The sequence below is a fragment of the Manis javanica genome, chromosome 2, assembly GCF_040802235.1.
Source record: "Manis javanica isolate MJ-LG chromosome 2, MJ_LKY, whole genome shotgun sequence".
Taxonomy (NCBI): Eukaryota; Metazoa; Chordata; class Mammalia; order Pholidota; family Manidae; genus Manis; species Manis javanica.
The window spans coordinates 147,508,215-147,525,932 of NC_133157.1; the positions used below are offsets into that span (position 1 = coordinate 147,508,215).

The window sequence follows — 17,718 nt, forward strand, 5'->3', positions numbered from 1 at the left end:
TGTAGTGTAAGGGTCACAAATCTCAAAGATAGCAACAGAACAGACTATTACGAACTAAACTCATTTGTAAACATGAGCTTCTAGGAAAAACCTAGTACATAATTATCCACAAATAAATCTATTCAACCAACACTTTCTACTTTGTCCTAAGCCAGAATGATTACAAATGCAAAGGTCTAAAATAAAAATCTAAAATGAAAATGTTATTTATTGACTATAGAGACTGCAATAAATCATACATAAGGCTTGGTGTATACTAATGAATCTACATAGAAAGTTAATGGAATTGATCACAAAGTTTAGCAGGGTTGCTGAAAACAAAATGAATACACAAAAATCTATTGCATTCTATATCAGCAATAAACAGAAAATGAAAATTTTTAGGATATCATTTATAATGCCATGAAAAACACGAAGTGCTGGAAATAAATCTAACACAAGAGAGGAAAGACCTTTACGAAGAGCATTGTAAGGAAGACATTCAAGAAGACCTAAATGAATGGAGAAGGGACAACTGGCGTGAGGGTGACATGTTACGGTGTCTGGGTGGAGGTGAGGGCGGCCGGACCTGAGGCAATGCCTGTGTGAAGAGGCAGAAGCAGACAGACCAGAAGGATCTTAGCCTCAGTCAGCAGCCTCTCTGCCTGGAGACTGTCAGGAGGGAGAAGAGCCACAGAAGCCCCTGACACTGCTGCTGCCCTGAGGCCTGGCTGTTCCCTAAAATAAGCAGGTTTTGGGTGAGACAGAGGATGACACCTTCAGTCTCAGACACATGGAACAAGGCAGGTTTGTCTCTCTGCATGAAGACGCCCACCGCTCTAACAGCCAGGAAACAAACCATTACAGACTTACCTGTTTTTGTCAAACGATGTCCTAGCCAAACGTGACTGTAAAATAGCTGTTATCTATTAAAACAGAACCATTTAAAAAATGATTATAAGTATTTATAAGTAAAAATCAACCCAATTTAATTCATAAGAAAGACACAGATCTTTAGAAACTCTTACCATTGCAGTTTGGTCCCCCAGCTTGTCAAGGCAGGAAGCTCTGTGAAGCTACAATATTATAAATATACATGAATTTACTTTTTCTCTCAGATGATATGGAGATATTTCCTCAGAAATAAAAAAAACAGCACTCATTCTGTAACAGTTGAGATCATATCTGATGTATCTATGGCTTCTCACTAAGACAGACTTCTCAAATTCAACATATTCAGGTAGATCTGCTTCATATTTATAAAAGAGATGATGGTTTCAGTAAGATGTATAAATATAAACTAAAAAACCCACATTTTTGCCCTAAGTTGCTTTGAATTCTCCACCCAGTGAATGAATGCCTGAGTGAGGCACTGGCTTACCTGAAGCAAGGTCTCCACAACGTCTTCCACTTTCCCTGAAACATCCATTTCAAAGACACACTCCATTTTGCCCTAACAAAAAAGGAAACAATTCCAATGAGGGGAAGAGAAGCATGTCAAACCCTGTTACACTGAGAACATTGGCAAAGCCCCTGCTGGGCTGGGCCTCCTCCTGCCTGGCGTGTCCCTCATGCCCCACGCCCAAGGGGAACGTCGGGGGAGCAGCCTCAAGGGGTTTACTATTCCAGTCATTGTTTCTATCCTTCTGCTGACTTTGGGCTTCGTTCACTGTTCTTTCTCCAGTCCTGGAGGTATAGAAGTAGGTTTTTCATTTGATATCTGTCTTTTCTTTTTTTTTTTTGAGAGGGCATCTCTCATATTTATTGATCATATGGTTGTTAACAACAATAAAATTCTGTATAGGGGACTCAATGTACAATCATTAATCAACCCCATGCCTAATTCTCAACAGTCTCCAATCTTCTGAAGCATAATGAACAAGTTTTTACATGGTGAACAAGTTCTTACATAGTGAATAAGTTCTTACATGGTGAACAATGCAACGGCAGTCATCACAGAAACTTTTGGTTTTGATCACGCATCATGAACTATAAACAATCAGGTCAATTATGATTATTCATTTGATTTTTATACTTGATTTATATGTGAATCCCACATTTCTCCCTTATTATTATTATTATTTTTTAATAAAATGCTGAAGTGGTAGGTAGATGCAAGATAAAGGTAGAAAACATAGTTTAGTGCTGTAAGAGGGCAAATGTAGATGATCAGGTGTGTGCCTATAAACTAAGTATTAATCCAAGCTAGTATCTGTATTTTCTTTTAATTTGAGCATTTGTCACTATGAACTTCCCTCTTAGGACTGTTTTTGCTGCTTCCTGTAAGTTTGGTATACTGTTTTCATTGGTCTTGAGCTACTTTCTAAATTTCCCTTTATATTTCTTCTTTGACCCATTAGTTGTTCAGGAGTGTTAATTCTACATACTTGTGAATTTTCCTTCTGCTATGTATTTCTAGTTTTATTTCATTGTGGCTGGAAGAGATACTTGGGATGATTTTTCATCTTCTCAAATTTGTTAAGACTCATTTTGTAACCTAACACGTGGTTTATCCTGGAGAATGTTTATGTGTATTTAAGAAGAATGTATATTCTGCTGCTGTTGGGTGGAATGCTCTGTATGTGTTTGTTAGGTCCATTTGTTCTACAGTGTTGTTCAATCCCATTTCCTAACTGATTTCCTGTCTGGATGGTCTATCCATTATTGAAAGTGAGGCACTGATGTCTCCTACCATTATTGTGTTGCTGTCAATTTCTCCTTTCAATTCAGTCCATGTTTGCTTCATATATGTAGGTGCTATGAGGCTGGCTGCACATAAATTGTGATGATTAATTCTGCATCACATCCTCCGCTCTTGTCTTTGCCCTGAGGATGCTGGCTGTACTGGCCTCTGTCTGCTGTGCCACAGGGCCTCTGGAGCAGCAGCACGATGCCCAGGGCTTCCTTGTCAGCAGTGGTCCCCAGCATCGAGAGTATGCCAGGTCCTGTCAGTGCTCCAAGATGGGTGACCCCAGAAGCCAGTCCCTCGTGCAGCTGCCCCCAGAATCAGAATGCTGGACGTGGGGTCCAGCCTTGTCTTTCCTCCCCAGGGAGAAGGTGGGAGCTGGGAGTCTCCTCCCAACCACGCAGTGCTGTGCTGGGCCGGGGGTGGTGGTGGGAGGTGGGCTCTGCTGAAAGGGTGCAACAGATTTCCCTACTTGCTTCAGGGTTGCTGATTTCATGTTAACCCAGGGTGCAGGGGGCTCGTAATTGGTTTCTGGCTATCTCAGAGAGGGAAGTGCCCATGTACCGTGTTGAATCAGTGCCTCTGGGAGAGGAATGAGGGTCTGGGACTACTACTCCACCATCTCTCTTCATCATCATCAATGTCACTACCCCCTTTTTAATGTGAGGATCTTTCTGTTCTAGTTCACCCTGGAACATAAGGGCTCTTCTTTGCTTCAGACAACCTCATTTCCTTACATGTGATTTTTCAATGGACCAAGTGCAGCTTTGTGCATCAGGCGGGTGTCAGGAGACTTTAGAGGGACAGCATCCCAGGCAGTGCTTCTCAACTGGGACAGCGGTCCCCTGCACCCACGGGCCTTTCATCAATGTGTGGAGATACTACACAGCCCTGGGGCACCGTGTACTGGAGCCTTCAGTGGGAGCAGGTTGTGATATATGGAAGAGCCCCACGTGGTGAAGAACTGTCCTTCCCAAGATGCCAACAGCACCTAGAGACTAAATCTCAGTATTCCCAGTGTCTGACTGGCACAGGCAGCTGTTTCTTGTCCGTAAAACCCAAAGGTCTCTTCAGGCAGCATGGGCATTCCCCAGGTTGCTGGCTGAGAACCTGCAGGTGGGCCTGAGGGGAACAGACATTAAGCCTGTGCACAGGGTTTGCTTGGAGAATGTGGCTCCTTGTAAGGGGCACCAGCCCTGTCCCTAGGCCAGTGACGACTCTCTTTTGGTAGAGGTTATCCTTTACTGAATATTAAGCTGAAGCATAAAGAATTACACAGAGCCCAGAATGGTTAAATGCAATGTCTGTGCTTACTCAACAGGTCCTGGAAACCAGACAGTGTATTCAAGTCTAGTCATAGCTTCTACCCAGTTAAGAGAGTTTGTAAATTATAACTGAGCTCTCAAATAAGGGTATTTTATAACCTATAAATATTTCCTCAATATTAAAAAAAATAAACTCTAGTAATATATAGAAAATAATCTTAGACATGATACATAGTTTGCTTTCAATTTCTGATCTAATAATATAAGCTTTTTTTCCCCTATTAGACAAATTTATTTTTCAGTCAGAAAGTTAATTTAGTTATAACTGCTAGGTAACAAGCTTTTAAATACCCATTATGATTACATTTGATTAAAGAGGTTAAAAAGGTCACAAAATCTTATTGCTCAAAATCACTACATAAATTGCTTTACTTACTCTTTTTATTTTATATGGTGCAACAATGTTGTGTTCCTTAATGAAATATACCTAAGAAACACAAATCGATATTTGTAAAATTAAAAATCCATTCATGAGTTACTATAAATTAGGATATTATGAATCAAATTTAAATCACTTACATACTTTCTATTTCCAAAAGCATTTGCATTAATATCAGTATGGCTTTAAAGTTCTGACGCTAAAATAACAAAGATCCAGTTAAAAAGAGATTCATGGAGGCAACAAGGTAGCAACCATCACTGGAGAAACAAGATGTTTATGAATGTCATCACTTGTACTCGTAACCAGCTGGGTAGGAGCAGGAGCTAATCTAAATGCTGAATTTTAAAGAAACGGGTACAAGAAAGTCACTGCGGTATGAAATACAGCCCCTAACATAAAGAAATTTCTCTTATCTGGTGGTGATCTGGGCACACAGTGTTTTCACATGTGCCCGGCCATCTGTCCTTATACTGTGTGTTAGTAACTATGTCAAACAAGCAATATTGTCCACCATCAACCTCCTGGCCCTGGTACCCGTATCACTGTCCTTCCCTCCGATAGAGCGTCTGCCTGGTTCTCAAAACCAGTCACTCTACCACGGCCCAGAATGAGGACCCCCCTCCACCCACTGGCCATTCACTCTGCCCCTCTGGTTGGAGGCTGTACCTGCTCCCATTAGAAACAAACCACAGATACAAGTCCTGCCCGCCTGGCTCTTTCACCTTCTTTTTGCCACTTCTCTGCTCCTTCTGTCCCAAAACTCTTTGCAGGAGCTGACTGTACTTTCTATTGGCCCAGGACAGGGTTTCATCCATGCCATGTTATTGAAATGACTCCTGAGATGGTCACAGAAGATACGCAAGATCTCCATGTCACCAAATCCAAGAGTCAAGTATCAGGACTCCCTGTTTCTCAGAGCAGGTGACAGGGTTGAGGGCTCTTCCTGGAGCAGTTTTCCAGCTGATGTCTCCACCACCTGCTCCTGGTTCTCCCTGGCCTCAGCAGCTGCTTGCTCTGTCTTCCTGCGGATCCTGCTCTCTTCTCACTCTCTAATGTTGGAGAGCCACAGGGCCCCAGTCCTCAGACCTCTCTGTCCACACTCAGTCTCTGGGAACCTCAACCAGCCCCACGGCTTTAAAAAGTATCTAGAAACTGCCAGGCACCTGGTGTATCTTTCTAGACCCAGCCTCTTCCCTGAGGGCCAGGCCAATGCTTCCTCACGCCTGCCAGACTTCTCCGCGGTGGCTTCTAAACAGAGCCTGCTCCTCCCAAGACTCTTTACTGCCTACGGGGCACTACTCTCCACCTCGCTGGATTCATTCCCGTTTCCCTTTACACCTTGCAACGAATCCATCGGCACGGCTGCTAGGTTTTCCTGGAGAATACATCCGGACACTGACTACCTCTCACCCTTCCACTGCTACCAGCCTGCCCAAAGATGGCTGGGTTCTGAACACTCCCCCACCCGAGGCTCTCCCTGCTTCCTCTCTTGGACCCCCTTACAACACATTCTCGGTCCAGCCTCCAGAGAGATTTACAGACCCAGAGAAATCACATCAAGTCCCTTCTCTCTGCTCTCCAGTGGTTTTTCTCCTTTGAGCTTGGTTCCTTCTCCTTACCACAGCCCGCGGGCATGCTGACCCCCCACAGCGCCCTCCCGCTGCCAAGGGCATCCAGCTCTGGGGCCTCTCCCCTGGCCCGCTCTGCACCCGGAACACCACTGCTCCCGGGAACTGCAGGGCTCGCTCCCTCGTGCCTTCCCACGGGCATGCCTTCAGCTGTGCCCTCCCAGCGAGGCAGGCTGACCATGCTCCCTAAAGCAGCTCACATAGTCCTTATCATTTCTCAACCTTTTGTCCTGTTTTCATTTTCATCACGGCATTTATCACCAGCTGACATTACAGAAGATAATCTGCTTATTGTCTGTTGGCCCCATTGAAAGGTAGCTCATGGGGAGAAGGGCTTCAGATATTTTGCTTTTCCCTGTTATCTCCAAAAAACTCTCTACATCCTAAAGAACCATAATATATTTCTGAAACATTGTGACCTAGTAAACAGTAAAAAAACATGCAAGTTGAGTTTTTTGGTATGTACTTATCCCAGAAAGGCTAAAATAATGCTTGAAAGGGTAGCTCGAGTCTAGCCACCCCCTGGTGTTAAGCTGATTTTGAGTGTTTGATACTCTTCTACAAGCTATTAAAAGTAGATAGAGAGATTTGGGGGCTTTATTTCTAAGTCCAAAGTTGTCAAAATTTTACCAAAATGTATTACTTTTATAATGGAAACCATACTTTTAATCTAGTATGTACTGCTTCTTTTCAAGGTATGTACTCCCTAGAATAAGACCATGACATAGAATACCACAGAAAAATGAGAACACAGGTGCGGACCAGAATCACTAATAATGGTGCCCTTCTGCAAAGTACCAGATGGCTCTGACTCTTTTCATACATGCCAGTTAAAACACTATGAAGTGAAACACAGCTTGTGAAATGTTTTCTTCCTTAAAATTAACACGATCATAGCAGACCTAAAAAATCACTTAATTTGATATCTCTCAGCTTTCATAAAATAAATTTCAATGTACATTAAAAAGTGTTTATGAACAAAAAAGTGATCCAAAAAGCTCCAGGCACACTCTCTGCTCCTGAGCATCCCCTACCTGAGACCCTTGATGCCCTCCCCTAGGCTAATGCTGCATCAGGCCCTGACGTGAAGGAAAAGCTCTTCCTACTTTACTCAGTCACAGAACGACCTTTCTTTGAACACTTCAAGGACCCAGGGCTCTGGAGACGCCTGAGGCAGCACCAGTTCCCAGCTCTTTCGTATGAAAAGATGAAGAATTCCAAAGCGAAAACACAGCGGTAGGTGATCGCTGCTCCCTTCTTATTTAAAATTCAAGAAAAAAATCTATACATTAATTTTAAAGCAAATGAGAGGAGAAAAACCATGCTTAATTGATCTCTGTATTGCCAGTATTAAGCACAGTACTGGGTGTAGTACGGTGTACACGGAGTGGCTGTGGAGTGAATGACCCCAACGTCATGATCACACAGGTCCACACACCCTGTTGTCAGCTGCCATCCTGTCAGCCTGGCGTCCAGAAGCGGTGTGCTGCCGCCCTCCACCTGCTAAACGGCGAAGGGCCCACAGGAGGAACTGCAGTGCTTTACCTCAGTCCTCAAGCACTGTCAGCACTCCTGGGCATGGAACCACAGCCTGCAGGTGTCTTTCATAAACATCAGCATCTCACCAGGGGCCACATCTTTTAAAAATGTGTTTCTCAACGATTAAACCTTAAAAGCATTGGGCAAAATAGGTGAAGGGGATAAAGAGGTGCAAACTTCCAATCAAAATAAGTAAGTCATGGGGATAAAATACACAGCATAGGGAATATAGTCAGTCATATTGTAGAAACTTTGTATGATGACACATGGTAACTACACTATTTATGGAGAGCATTTTGTAAGATATATAATTATTGAAACACTGTTGTACACCTGAAACCAGCATATCAACTATACTTAAATTTTTAAAAAATGTAAGCATTTAAACATCTGTTCCAACAGGATTTCATTTGAGATTTCTACAAATAATTTCATCATATTAAAAAATAATATATATTATATACATCAGTGTTCATTCAGGTTGGGAAAAAATATTTACTCTGTGCTTCTTACCTGACTGAAAATGAGCGAGATCTCCCCAGATTTTGCCCTAAAATGAAGATAAAAGCCATTAAGCATATATACATTTTTGGTAGAGGTAAAATTAAATAGTTTGTGACAATGACATACTTTGCAAAGGGTCTACTGTCTTCATTTTCTCCATGTTTTCCTATTTTTATACAATCTTTCAAAGGAATCTGGATAAAATTGAGAGAAAAATATAAAAACAAAGGCAATACCTACAAAAATGTATGAATGTCTCTGTTCACATTTAAAATGCATTTACCTTAATGATGGGCTGGGATATTGCATCTGGTTCAAAAATAACTGATTTTGAACATATTTTTAAGGAGCCTCTGATTTTCCTAGGGATCAAAATATAAAGGATTATTATTAATGAACATAACAAAGGCCACAAGAGAATTATACATTTTAACTAGAATGTAGATGACTAAAGTAATTAAATATCAGCAATGTAATTAAAGAGAAGGGTATGAAAGGCTGGAAAATATAGCAAATAATTCTCCTCACCTCCACTTCCCTAGAGGGTAAAGAAACCTGCATATATTGTAACGTGGCTTCATTTGTTGAACACTGTCCCATACATTTCATTTGCACTACTTCGTTTGGTTCTCACAACTACTCTGAAAGGGAGACAGGTTCCTGAGCCTTAAGAAACTGACTCTGTTGACTTTTAATTCCCTATATATGAAAAACTATTCAGGAGGCAATACTAAATGTCTAAAATTGATAGGTAAGGGATTTTATTTTCTTATTTATAATCATGGAAAAATAACAGCTTGAATTTAGCACATAAAATGCTTTTAACAGTGATTTTTGGGGATATGTAGGAATTCAGGGAAAAATGTACTCTATGACAATAAGCAATTTAAAAGACTATCTGCCTACTATTCTAATGTCAAATAAGCCAGTTATAGACTTCACCATTTTTCTCCATTCTTGGGACATTTAATAAGCTTTGGGAAAAAGCCCAGCAGAGCTTTTTTAGAGGTAGTTGCTACTTTAGGCCCATACATATCACATGTCTGAAGCTAATAAAAAAATCTATAAATTTTATTTTTTTATTGATTAGATGACTTTTATTAATGATTGAAACAAGGCAATAACTTGTTATATGTAAGCAGAACATGAGTTACGAGATGCTGGAATATTACCTTATAAAAACAAATCACCTTATCATTAATTTCTGAGAATGTATTTTGTGTACAAGTAGAAACTCAAGAATCTTGGGTTCTTTAAAATCACTTTATGACACTTGGATTTTTTCTCGGTGTCCCAGTGAGCTCTTCTCACCCTGCCCATCTCAGGGTCTCTTAACTGAAGCAATTATTTTACTTATACTCTAAAGGGAACACATCTGCTGTCCCGGCTCTGTGCCTCCTCCCTTTCCTCACCTCTCCAAGTCAGTTCTTCCTCCACCAAAGAAATTTCACATCCCTCCCTTGCTTACAAATATGATGATGGCTTCCCAGCCTACAGGAGAAAGTCCAAACAAAACCTGAGCCAGGCTTACCTCTCCACCTCACTATCAATAGCTGTGCTGTATTAATCCCATCTAGTCACAACAGGCTTGCTCATTTTACACCTTTTAGTTTGCACATGCTATTCATCCTATTGGGAATCCTCCTATCCCCACTCCCTGTCTGGAAAAATCCCAATGTCTTTCAAGATCTAGTTCAAATGCCTCTTCCCTGGACAATTCACCCCACTCCAACAATGTGTTTATCAATCACTGGGCAGGGCAAGAGGAGAAAACTAGGCTTTAGCTCATATCAGTCTTTTCCTGGAGATTGTCTATGGTAAAACACACACAAAATAGTGATTCATATTGGCATTCACAACTGAAATGTTAGATTCAGGGTTGTTAATATCACTTCATTGATTTATGTTTATATCTCTATATATTTCATGCAATCTATTGATTGGAAATTTAAAGTATCTAAAAAGAAAAATCATATTGAGAAATCCAGTTTTACAGTCTGAAAAACCCCCTTCCTCCCACCATCTCCAGAGTAACACTCCTCTCCCTGTTTCCCTTTACACCTTGCAACAAATCCGTCCTGGAAACCAGACAGTGTATTCAAGTCTAGTCATAGCTTCTACCCTGTTAAGAGAATTTGTAAATTATGACATTCCCACCATTACACATGTTCTTTTGTGGGTAGGAAATATTTGCCTCAGCTTTCTACTTCAGTGCTCAATATATATGTACCAAATGAGTAAAAGGCTCATCATGCTGAAGGTCATGATTTAGTTTGCAATTCTTCCTTGAAGAATTTTTTTCACTGTTGATTTTATATCATTTTTTCCATGCCATTAGCTACATGTACTTTTCTACCATTCCCAAATTACCTAAATTATAACTCAAGAAAAATACTTATTTGGAAATTTCTGAACACATACAAACAGAATAGAAAATTCCCAAGCAACTATCACTCAACTTTTACAATTGTTAACATACAGTTATTCTTGTTTTCTCTATAAACCCCCAATCCCCAGAACCCTGCTGGATTATAGAGAAAAATTCTAGACATCATACACTTCATCTATAAATACTTCAGCATGAATCTCTAAAGACAGACCCTCTTAATAAATGAGCCATGATTATCACACCTAAAAAAATTAACAGTTCCGCGGGGCGGAGCCAGGATGGCGGCGTGAGTAGAGCAGTGGAAATCTCCTCCCAAAAACACATAGAGCTATGAAAATATAACAAAGAAAAATCTTCCTAAAATAGAGACCACAGGACACAGGACAACATCCAGACCACATCCACACCTGCAAGAACCCAGCGCCTTGCGAAGGGGGTAAGATACAAGCCCTGGCCCGGCGGGACCCGAGCGTCCCTCCCACCGGCTCCCGGCGGGTGGAAAGAAACCGGAGCGGTTTTTTTTTGGAGAGTGCTTTTTGGAAGCCTTAAAGGGACGGGCCCCCGTTGCTAGGGAGGCAGGGTGGCGGGACCGGTGAGCAGGTGCCTGGGACCGGCGCCTGAGGACAAAGAATATCCCACGTTTCTCCCTGCGGGACCGGTGGGCAGGTGCCTGAGACCAGCACTTGAGGACAGAGGAAATCGCGCGTTTTTCCCCCTTTTTTTTTCTCTTTTTTGCGAGTGCTTTTTGGAAGCCTAAAAGAGACAGGGACCCCGGTGCTAGGGAGGCAGGGCGGCGGGACTGGTGAGCGGGTGCCTGGGACCGGCACCTGAGGACAAAGAATATCCCGCGTTTTTCCCTGTGGGACCGGTGGGCGGGTGCCTGAGACCGGCACCTGAGGACGGAGGAAATCGCGCGTTTTTCCCATTTTTTTCTCTCTTTTTGGTGAGTGCTTCTTGGAAGCCTTAAAGGGACAGGGACCCCGGTGCTAGGGAGGCAGGGCGGCAGGACTGGTGAGCGGGTGCCTGGGACCAGCGCATGAGGACAAAGAATATCGAGCGTTCTTTCCCTGCGGGACCGGTGGGTGGGTGCTTTTTAGAAGCCTTGAAAGGACAGGGACCCTGGTGCTAGGGAGACAGGGCAGCAGGACCAGTGAGCGGGTGCCTGGGACCGGCACCTGAGGACAAAATCGCGTGTTTTTTCCTTTTTTTTTCTTTCTGTTCCCTCTCTCATTGTTGCTGTTGTTGTTTTGGTTTGGAGAGTGCTTTTTGGAAGTCTTAAAGGGGTATGACAGGTCACTTAGACCAGAGGCAGGGAATCTGGGGATCTCTGGGCAATCTAACCCCCTGGGCAGCAGGGAGCACAGAGGCCCCTTATGGTGATAAATAGCCTCCCGGCCGCTCCCCCTCCAACAGGGCTCCACCATTTTGGAGGAACAGCCCCAGCCAGGCCAAGCACACAGCAACAGAGGAGATAAACCCCATAGCAACTGGGCAGGAAGGAGAAGCCCTGTCTGTGCACAGCTGCCCAGCACAAGCCACTAGAGGTCGCTATTCTCCCAGGAAAAGGCCACAAACCAACAAGAAGGCAAGCTCTTCCAGCGGTCACTTGTACCAGCTCTGCAAACTATCTCTATCACCATGAAAAGGCAAAACTACAGGCAGACAAAGATCACAGAGACAACACCTGAGAGGGAGACAGACCTAACTAGTCCTCCTGAAAAAGAATTCAAAATAAAAATCATGAACATGCTGACAGAGATGCAGAGAAAAATGCAAGAGCAATGTGATGAGATGCAGAGAAAAATGCAAGAGCAGTGGGATGAGATGCAGAGAAAAATGCAAGAGCAGTGGGATGAAGTCCGGAAGGAGATCACAGATATCAGGAAGGAGATCACAGAAGTGAAACAAGCCCTGGAAGGATTTATAAGCAGAATGGACAAGATGCAAGAGGCCATTGAAGGAATAGAAGCCAGAGAACAGGAACGTATAGAAGTTGACATAGAAAGAGATAAAAGGATCTCCAGGAATGAAACAACACTAAGAGAAATATGTGACCAAGCCAAAAGGAATAATATTCGTATTATAGGGATACCAGAAGAAGAAGAAAGAGGAAAAGGGATAGAAAGTCTCTTTGAAGAAATAATTGCTGAAAACTTCCCCAAACTGGGGGAGGAAATCATCGAACAGACGATGGAATTACACAGAACTCCCAACAGAAAGGATCCAAGGAGAACAACACCAAGACACATAGTAATTAAAATGGCAAGGATCAAGGACAAGGAAAGAGTTTTAAAGGCAGCTAGAGAGAAAAAGGTCACCTATAAAGGAAAACCCATCAGGCTAACATCAGACTTCTCGACAGAAACCCTACAGGCCAGAAGAGAATGGCATGATATACTTAATGCAATGAAACAGAAGGGCCTTGAACCAAGGATACTGTATCCAGCAGGACTATCATTTAAATATGATGGCGGGATTAAACAATTCCCAGACAAGCAAAAACTGAGGGAATTTGCTTCCCACAAACCACCACTACAGGGCATCCTACACGGACTGCTCTAGATGGGAGGACCCCTAAAAAGACCACAGAACAAAACACACAACATATGAAGAATGGAGGAGGAGGAATAAGAAGGGAGAGAAGAAAAGAATCTCCAGACAGTGTATATAACAGCTCAATAAGCGAGCTCAGTTAGGCAGTAAGATACTAAAGAAGCTAGCCTTGAACCTTTGGTAACCACGAATCTAAAGCCTGCAATGGCAATAAGTACATATCTCTCAATAGTCACCCTAAATGTAAATGGACTGAATGCACCAATCAAAAGACACAGGGTAATAGAATGGATAAAAAAGCAAGACCCATCTATATGCTGCTTACAAGAAACTCACCTTAAACCCAAAGATAAGCATAGACTTTAAAAGTCAAGGGATGGAAAAACATATTTCAGGCAAACAACAGTGAGAAGAAAGCAGGGGTTGCAGTACAAATATCAGACAAAATAGACTTCAAAACAAAGAAAGTAACAAGAGATAAAGAAGGATACTACATAATGATAAAGGGCTCAGTCCAACAAGAGGATATAACCATTCTAAATATATATGCACCCAATACAGGAGCACCAGCATATGTGAAGCAAATACTAACAGAACTAAAGAGGGAAATAGACTGCAATGCATTCATTGTAGGAGACTTCAACACACCACTCACCCCAAAGGATAGATCCACCGGGCAGAAAATAAGTAAAGACACACAGGCACTGAACAACACACTAGAACAGATAGACCTAATAGACATCCATAGAACTCTACATCCAAAAGCAACAGGATATACATTCTTCTCAAGTTCACATGGAACATTCTCCAGAATAGACCACATACTAGCTCACAAAAAGAGCTTCAGTAAATACCAAAATATTGAAATTCTACCAACCAATTTTTCAGACCACAAAGGTATGAAAGTAGAAATAAATTCTACAAAGAAAACAACATGCTACTAAATAATCAATGGATCAATGAACAAATCAAAATAGAGATCAAGGAATATATAGAAACAAATGACAACAACAACACTAAGCCCCAACTTCTGTGGGATGCAGCGAAAGCAGTCTTAAGAGGAAAGTATATAGCAATCCAGGCACACTTGAAGAAGGAAGAACAATCCCAAATGAATAGTCTAAAATCACAATTATTAAAACTGGAAAAAGAAGAACAAATGAGGCCTAAAGTCAGCAGAAGGAGGGACATAATAAAGATCAGAGAAGAAATAAACAAAATTGAGAAGAATAAAACAATAGCAAAAATCAACGAAACCAAGAGCTGGTTCTTCGAGAAAATAAACAAAATAGATAAGCCTCTAGCCCAACTTATTAAGAAAAAAGAGAGTAAACACAAATCAACATAATCAGAAATGAGAATGGAAAAATCACGACAGACTCCACAGAAATACAAAGAATTATTAAAGACTACAATGAAAACCTATATGCCAACAAGCTGGAAAACCTAGAAGAAATGGACAACTGCCTAGAAAATTACAACCTCCCAAGACTGACCAAGGAAGAAACACAAAAGTTAAACAAACGAATTACGAGCAAAGAAATTGAAACAGTAATCAAAAAACTACCCAAGAACAAAACCCCGGGGCCAGACGGATTTACCTCGGAATTTTATCAGATACACAGAGAAGACATAATACCCATTCTCCTTAAAGTGTTCCACAAAATAGAAGAAGAGGGAATACTCCCAAACTCATTCTATGAGGCCAACATCACCCTAATACCAAAACCAGGCAAAGACCCCACCAGAAAAGAAAATTACAGACCAATATCCCTGATGAATGTAGATGCAAAAATACTCAATAAAATATTAGCAAACAGAATTCAACAGTATATCAAAAGGATCATACACCATGACCAAGTGGGGTTCATCCCAGGAATGCAAGGATGGTACAACATTCGAAAATCCATCAACATCATCCACCACATCAACAAAGAGAGAGACAAAAACCACATGATCATCTCCATAGATGCTGAAAAAGCATTTGACAAAATTCAACATCCATTCATGATAAAAACTCTCAGCAAAATGGGAATAGAGGGCAAGTACCTCAACATAATAAAGGCCATATATGATAAACCCACAGCCAGCATTATACTGAACAGCGAGAAGCTGAAAGCATTTCCTCTCAGATCGGGAACCAGACAGGGATGCCCACTCTCCCCACTGTTATTTAACATAGTACTGGAGGTCCTAGCCATGGCAATCAGACAAAACAAAGAAATACAAGGAATCCAGATTGGTAAAGAAGAAGTTAAACTGTCACTATTTGCAGATGATATGATACTGTACATAAAAAACCCTAAAGACTCCACTCCAAAACTACTAGAACTGATATTGGAATACAGCAAAGTTGCAGGATACAAAATTAACACACAGAAATGTGTAGCTTTCCTATACACTAACAACGAATCAATAGAAAGAGAAATCAGGAAAACAATTCCATTCACCATTGCATCAAAAAGAATAAAATACCTAGGAATAAACCTAACCAAAGAAGTGAAAGACTTATACTCTGAAAACTACAAGTCACTCTTAAGAGAAATTAAAGGGGACACTAATAAATGGAAACTCATCCCATGCTCATGGCTAGGAAGAATTAATATCGTCAAAATGGCCATCCTGCCCAAAGCAATATACAGATTTGATGCAATCCCTCTCAAATTACCAGCAACATTCTTCAATGAATTGGAAGACATAATTCAAAAATTCATATGGAAACACCAAAGACCCCGAATAGCCAAAGCAATCCTGAAAAAGAAGAATAAAGTAGGGGGGATCTCACTCCCCAACTTCAAGCTCTACTACAAAGCCATAGTAATCAAGACAATTTGGTACTGGCACAAGAACAGAGCCACAGACCAGTGGAACAGATTAGAGACCACAGAAATTAACCCAAACATATATGGTCAATTAATATTTGATAAAGGAGCCATGGACATACAATGGCAAAATGACAGTCTCTTTCACAGATGGTGCTGGCAAAACTGGACAGCTACATGTAGGAGAATGAAACTGGACCATTGTCTAATCCCATATACAAAGGTAAACTCAAAATGGATCAAAGACCTGAATGTAAGTCATGAAACCATTAAACTCTTGGAAAAAAACATAGGCAAAAACCTCTTAGACATAAACATGAGTGACCTCTTCTTGAACATATCTCCCCAGGCAAGGAAAACAACAGCAAAAATGAGCAAGTGGGACTACATTAAGCTGAAAAGCTTCTGTACAGGAAAAGACACCATCAATAGAACAAAAAGGAACCCTACAGTATGGGAGAATATATTTGAAAATGACACATCTGATAAAGGCTTGACGTCCAGAATATATAAAGAGCTCACATGCCTCAACAAACAAAAAACAAATAACCCAATTAAAAAATGGGCAGAGGAACTGAACAGACAGTTCTCCAAAAAAGAAATACAGATGGCCAAGAGACACATGAAAAGATGCTCCACATCGCTAATTATCAGAGAAATGCAAATTAAAACTACAATGAGGTATCACCTCACACCAGTAAGGATAGCAGCCATCCAAAAGACAAACAACAACAAATGTTGGCGAGGCTGTGGAGAAAGGGGAACCCTCCTACACTGCTGGTGGGAATGTAAATTAGTTCAACCATTGTGGAAAGCAGTATGGAGGTTCATCAAAATGCTCAAAATAGACCTACCATTTGACCCAGGAATTCCACTCCTAGGAATTTACCCTAAGAATGCAGCAATCAAGTTTGAGAAAGACAGATGCACCCCTATGTTTATCGCAGCACTATTTACAATAGCCAAGAATTGGAAGCAACCTAAATGTCCATCGGTAGATGAATGGATAAAGAAGATGTGGTACATATACACAATGGAATACTACTCAGCCATAAGAAGTGGAAAAATCCAACCATTTGCAGCAACATGGATGGAGCTGGAGAGTATTATGCTCAGTGAAATAAGCCAAGCGGAGAAAGAGAAATACCAAATGATTTCACTCATCTGAGGAGTATAGGAACAAAGGAAAAACTGAAGGAACAAAACAGCAGCAGAATTACAGAACCCAAAAATGGACTAACAGGTACCAAACGGAAAGGAACTGGGGAGGATGGGTGGGCAGGGAGGGATAAGTGGGGGAGAAGAAGAAGGGGGGTATTAAGATTAGCATGCATGGGGGGGATGGAGAAAGGGGAGGGTGGGCTGCACAACACAGAGAGGACAAGTAGTGACTCTACAACATTTTGGTAATCTGATGGACAGTAACCGTAATGTGGTTGTTAGGGGGGACCTGATATAGGGGAGAGCATAGTAAACATAGTATTTTTCATGTAAGTGTAGATTAAAAATTAAAAAAAAAAAAAAAGGAAAGAAAGAAAGAAAGAAAGAAAAGGGGGATTACTCCTTGACAGGATAAAACTATTGGTAAATCAAACATCAACGCATGCTTTAAATATCCTTAATGTTGATCACTTAAAGGGTGTCAGATGATCAGCTATGGAGGTACTCTTTTCTGATAATATTTCTTTCTCTTAATTAAAAAGAAAAAAAAAAAGGAGTTCCTGTGTGCTGACCTCCAGTGAGTTCTCCACAGTGGTATAGAGGGCATGTCAAAGTGTGGGCAAAGGGTCTGTTTGTTTCTATGCAGAAGATCAAGGCCTAGGTTGGATACCCAGAAAATGAACTAAGATACGATATGAGGAGGAGCTTCCGGCATCAGCACTCTCTGGAGGACTTGTGCCGGGGGATGAT

The 17,718-nt window shown here is 41.4% G+C and overlaps 1 protein-coding gene across 4 annotated transcripts in view; it reads right to left on the reverse strand.

Annotated features, from left to right (window-relative positions):
* Positions 1 to 17,718, reverse strand: part of NSMAF (neutral sphingomyelinase activation associated factor) — an 81,545-nt gene that overhangs the window by 32,840 nt on the left and 30,987 nt on the right. For all 4 annotated transcript variants that reach the window (XM_073229565.1, XM_036997996.2, XM_073229566.1 and 1 more), the window contains exons 3-9: positions 8,327 to 8,405; positions 8,170 to 8,237; positions 8,053 to 8,089; positions 4,367 to 4,417; positions 1,361 to 1,432; positions 1,008 to 1,055; positions 853 to 905 (exon numbers count right to left, since the gene is read on the reverse strand). In XM_073229565.1, the coding sequence (XP_073085666.1) occupies positions 853 to 905; positions 1,008 to 1,055; positions 1,361 to 1,432; positions 4,367 to 4,417; positions 8,053 to 8,089; positions 8,170 to 8,237; positions 8,327 to 8,405 (408 nt within the window). The remainder of the gene's footprint in view (positions 1 to 852; positions 906 to 1,007; positions 1,056 to 1,360; positions 1,433 to 4,366; positions 4,418 to 8,052; positions 8,090 to 8,169; positions 8,238 to 8,326; positions 8,406 to 17,718) is intronic.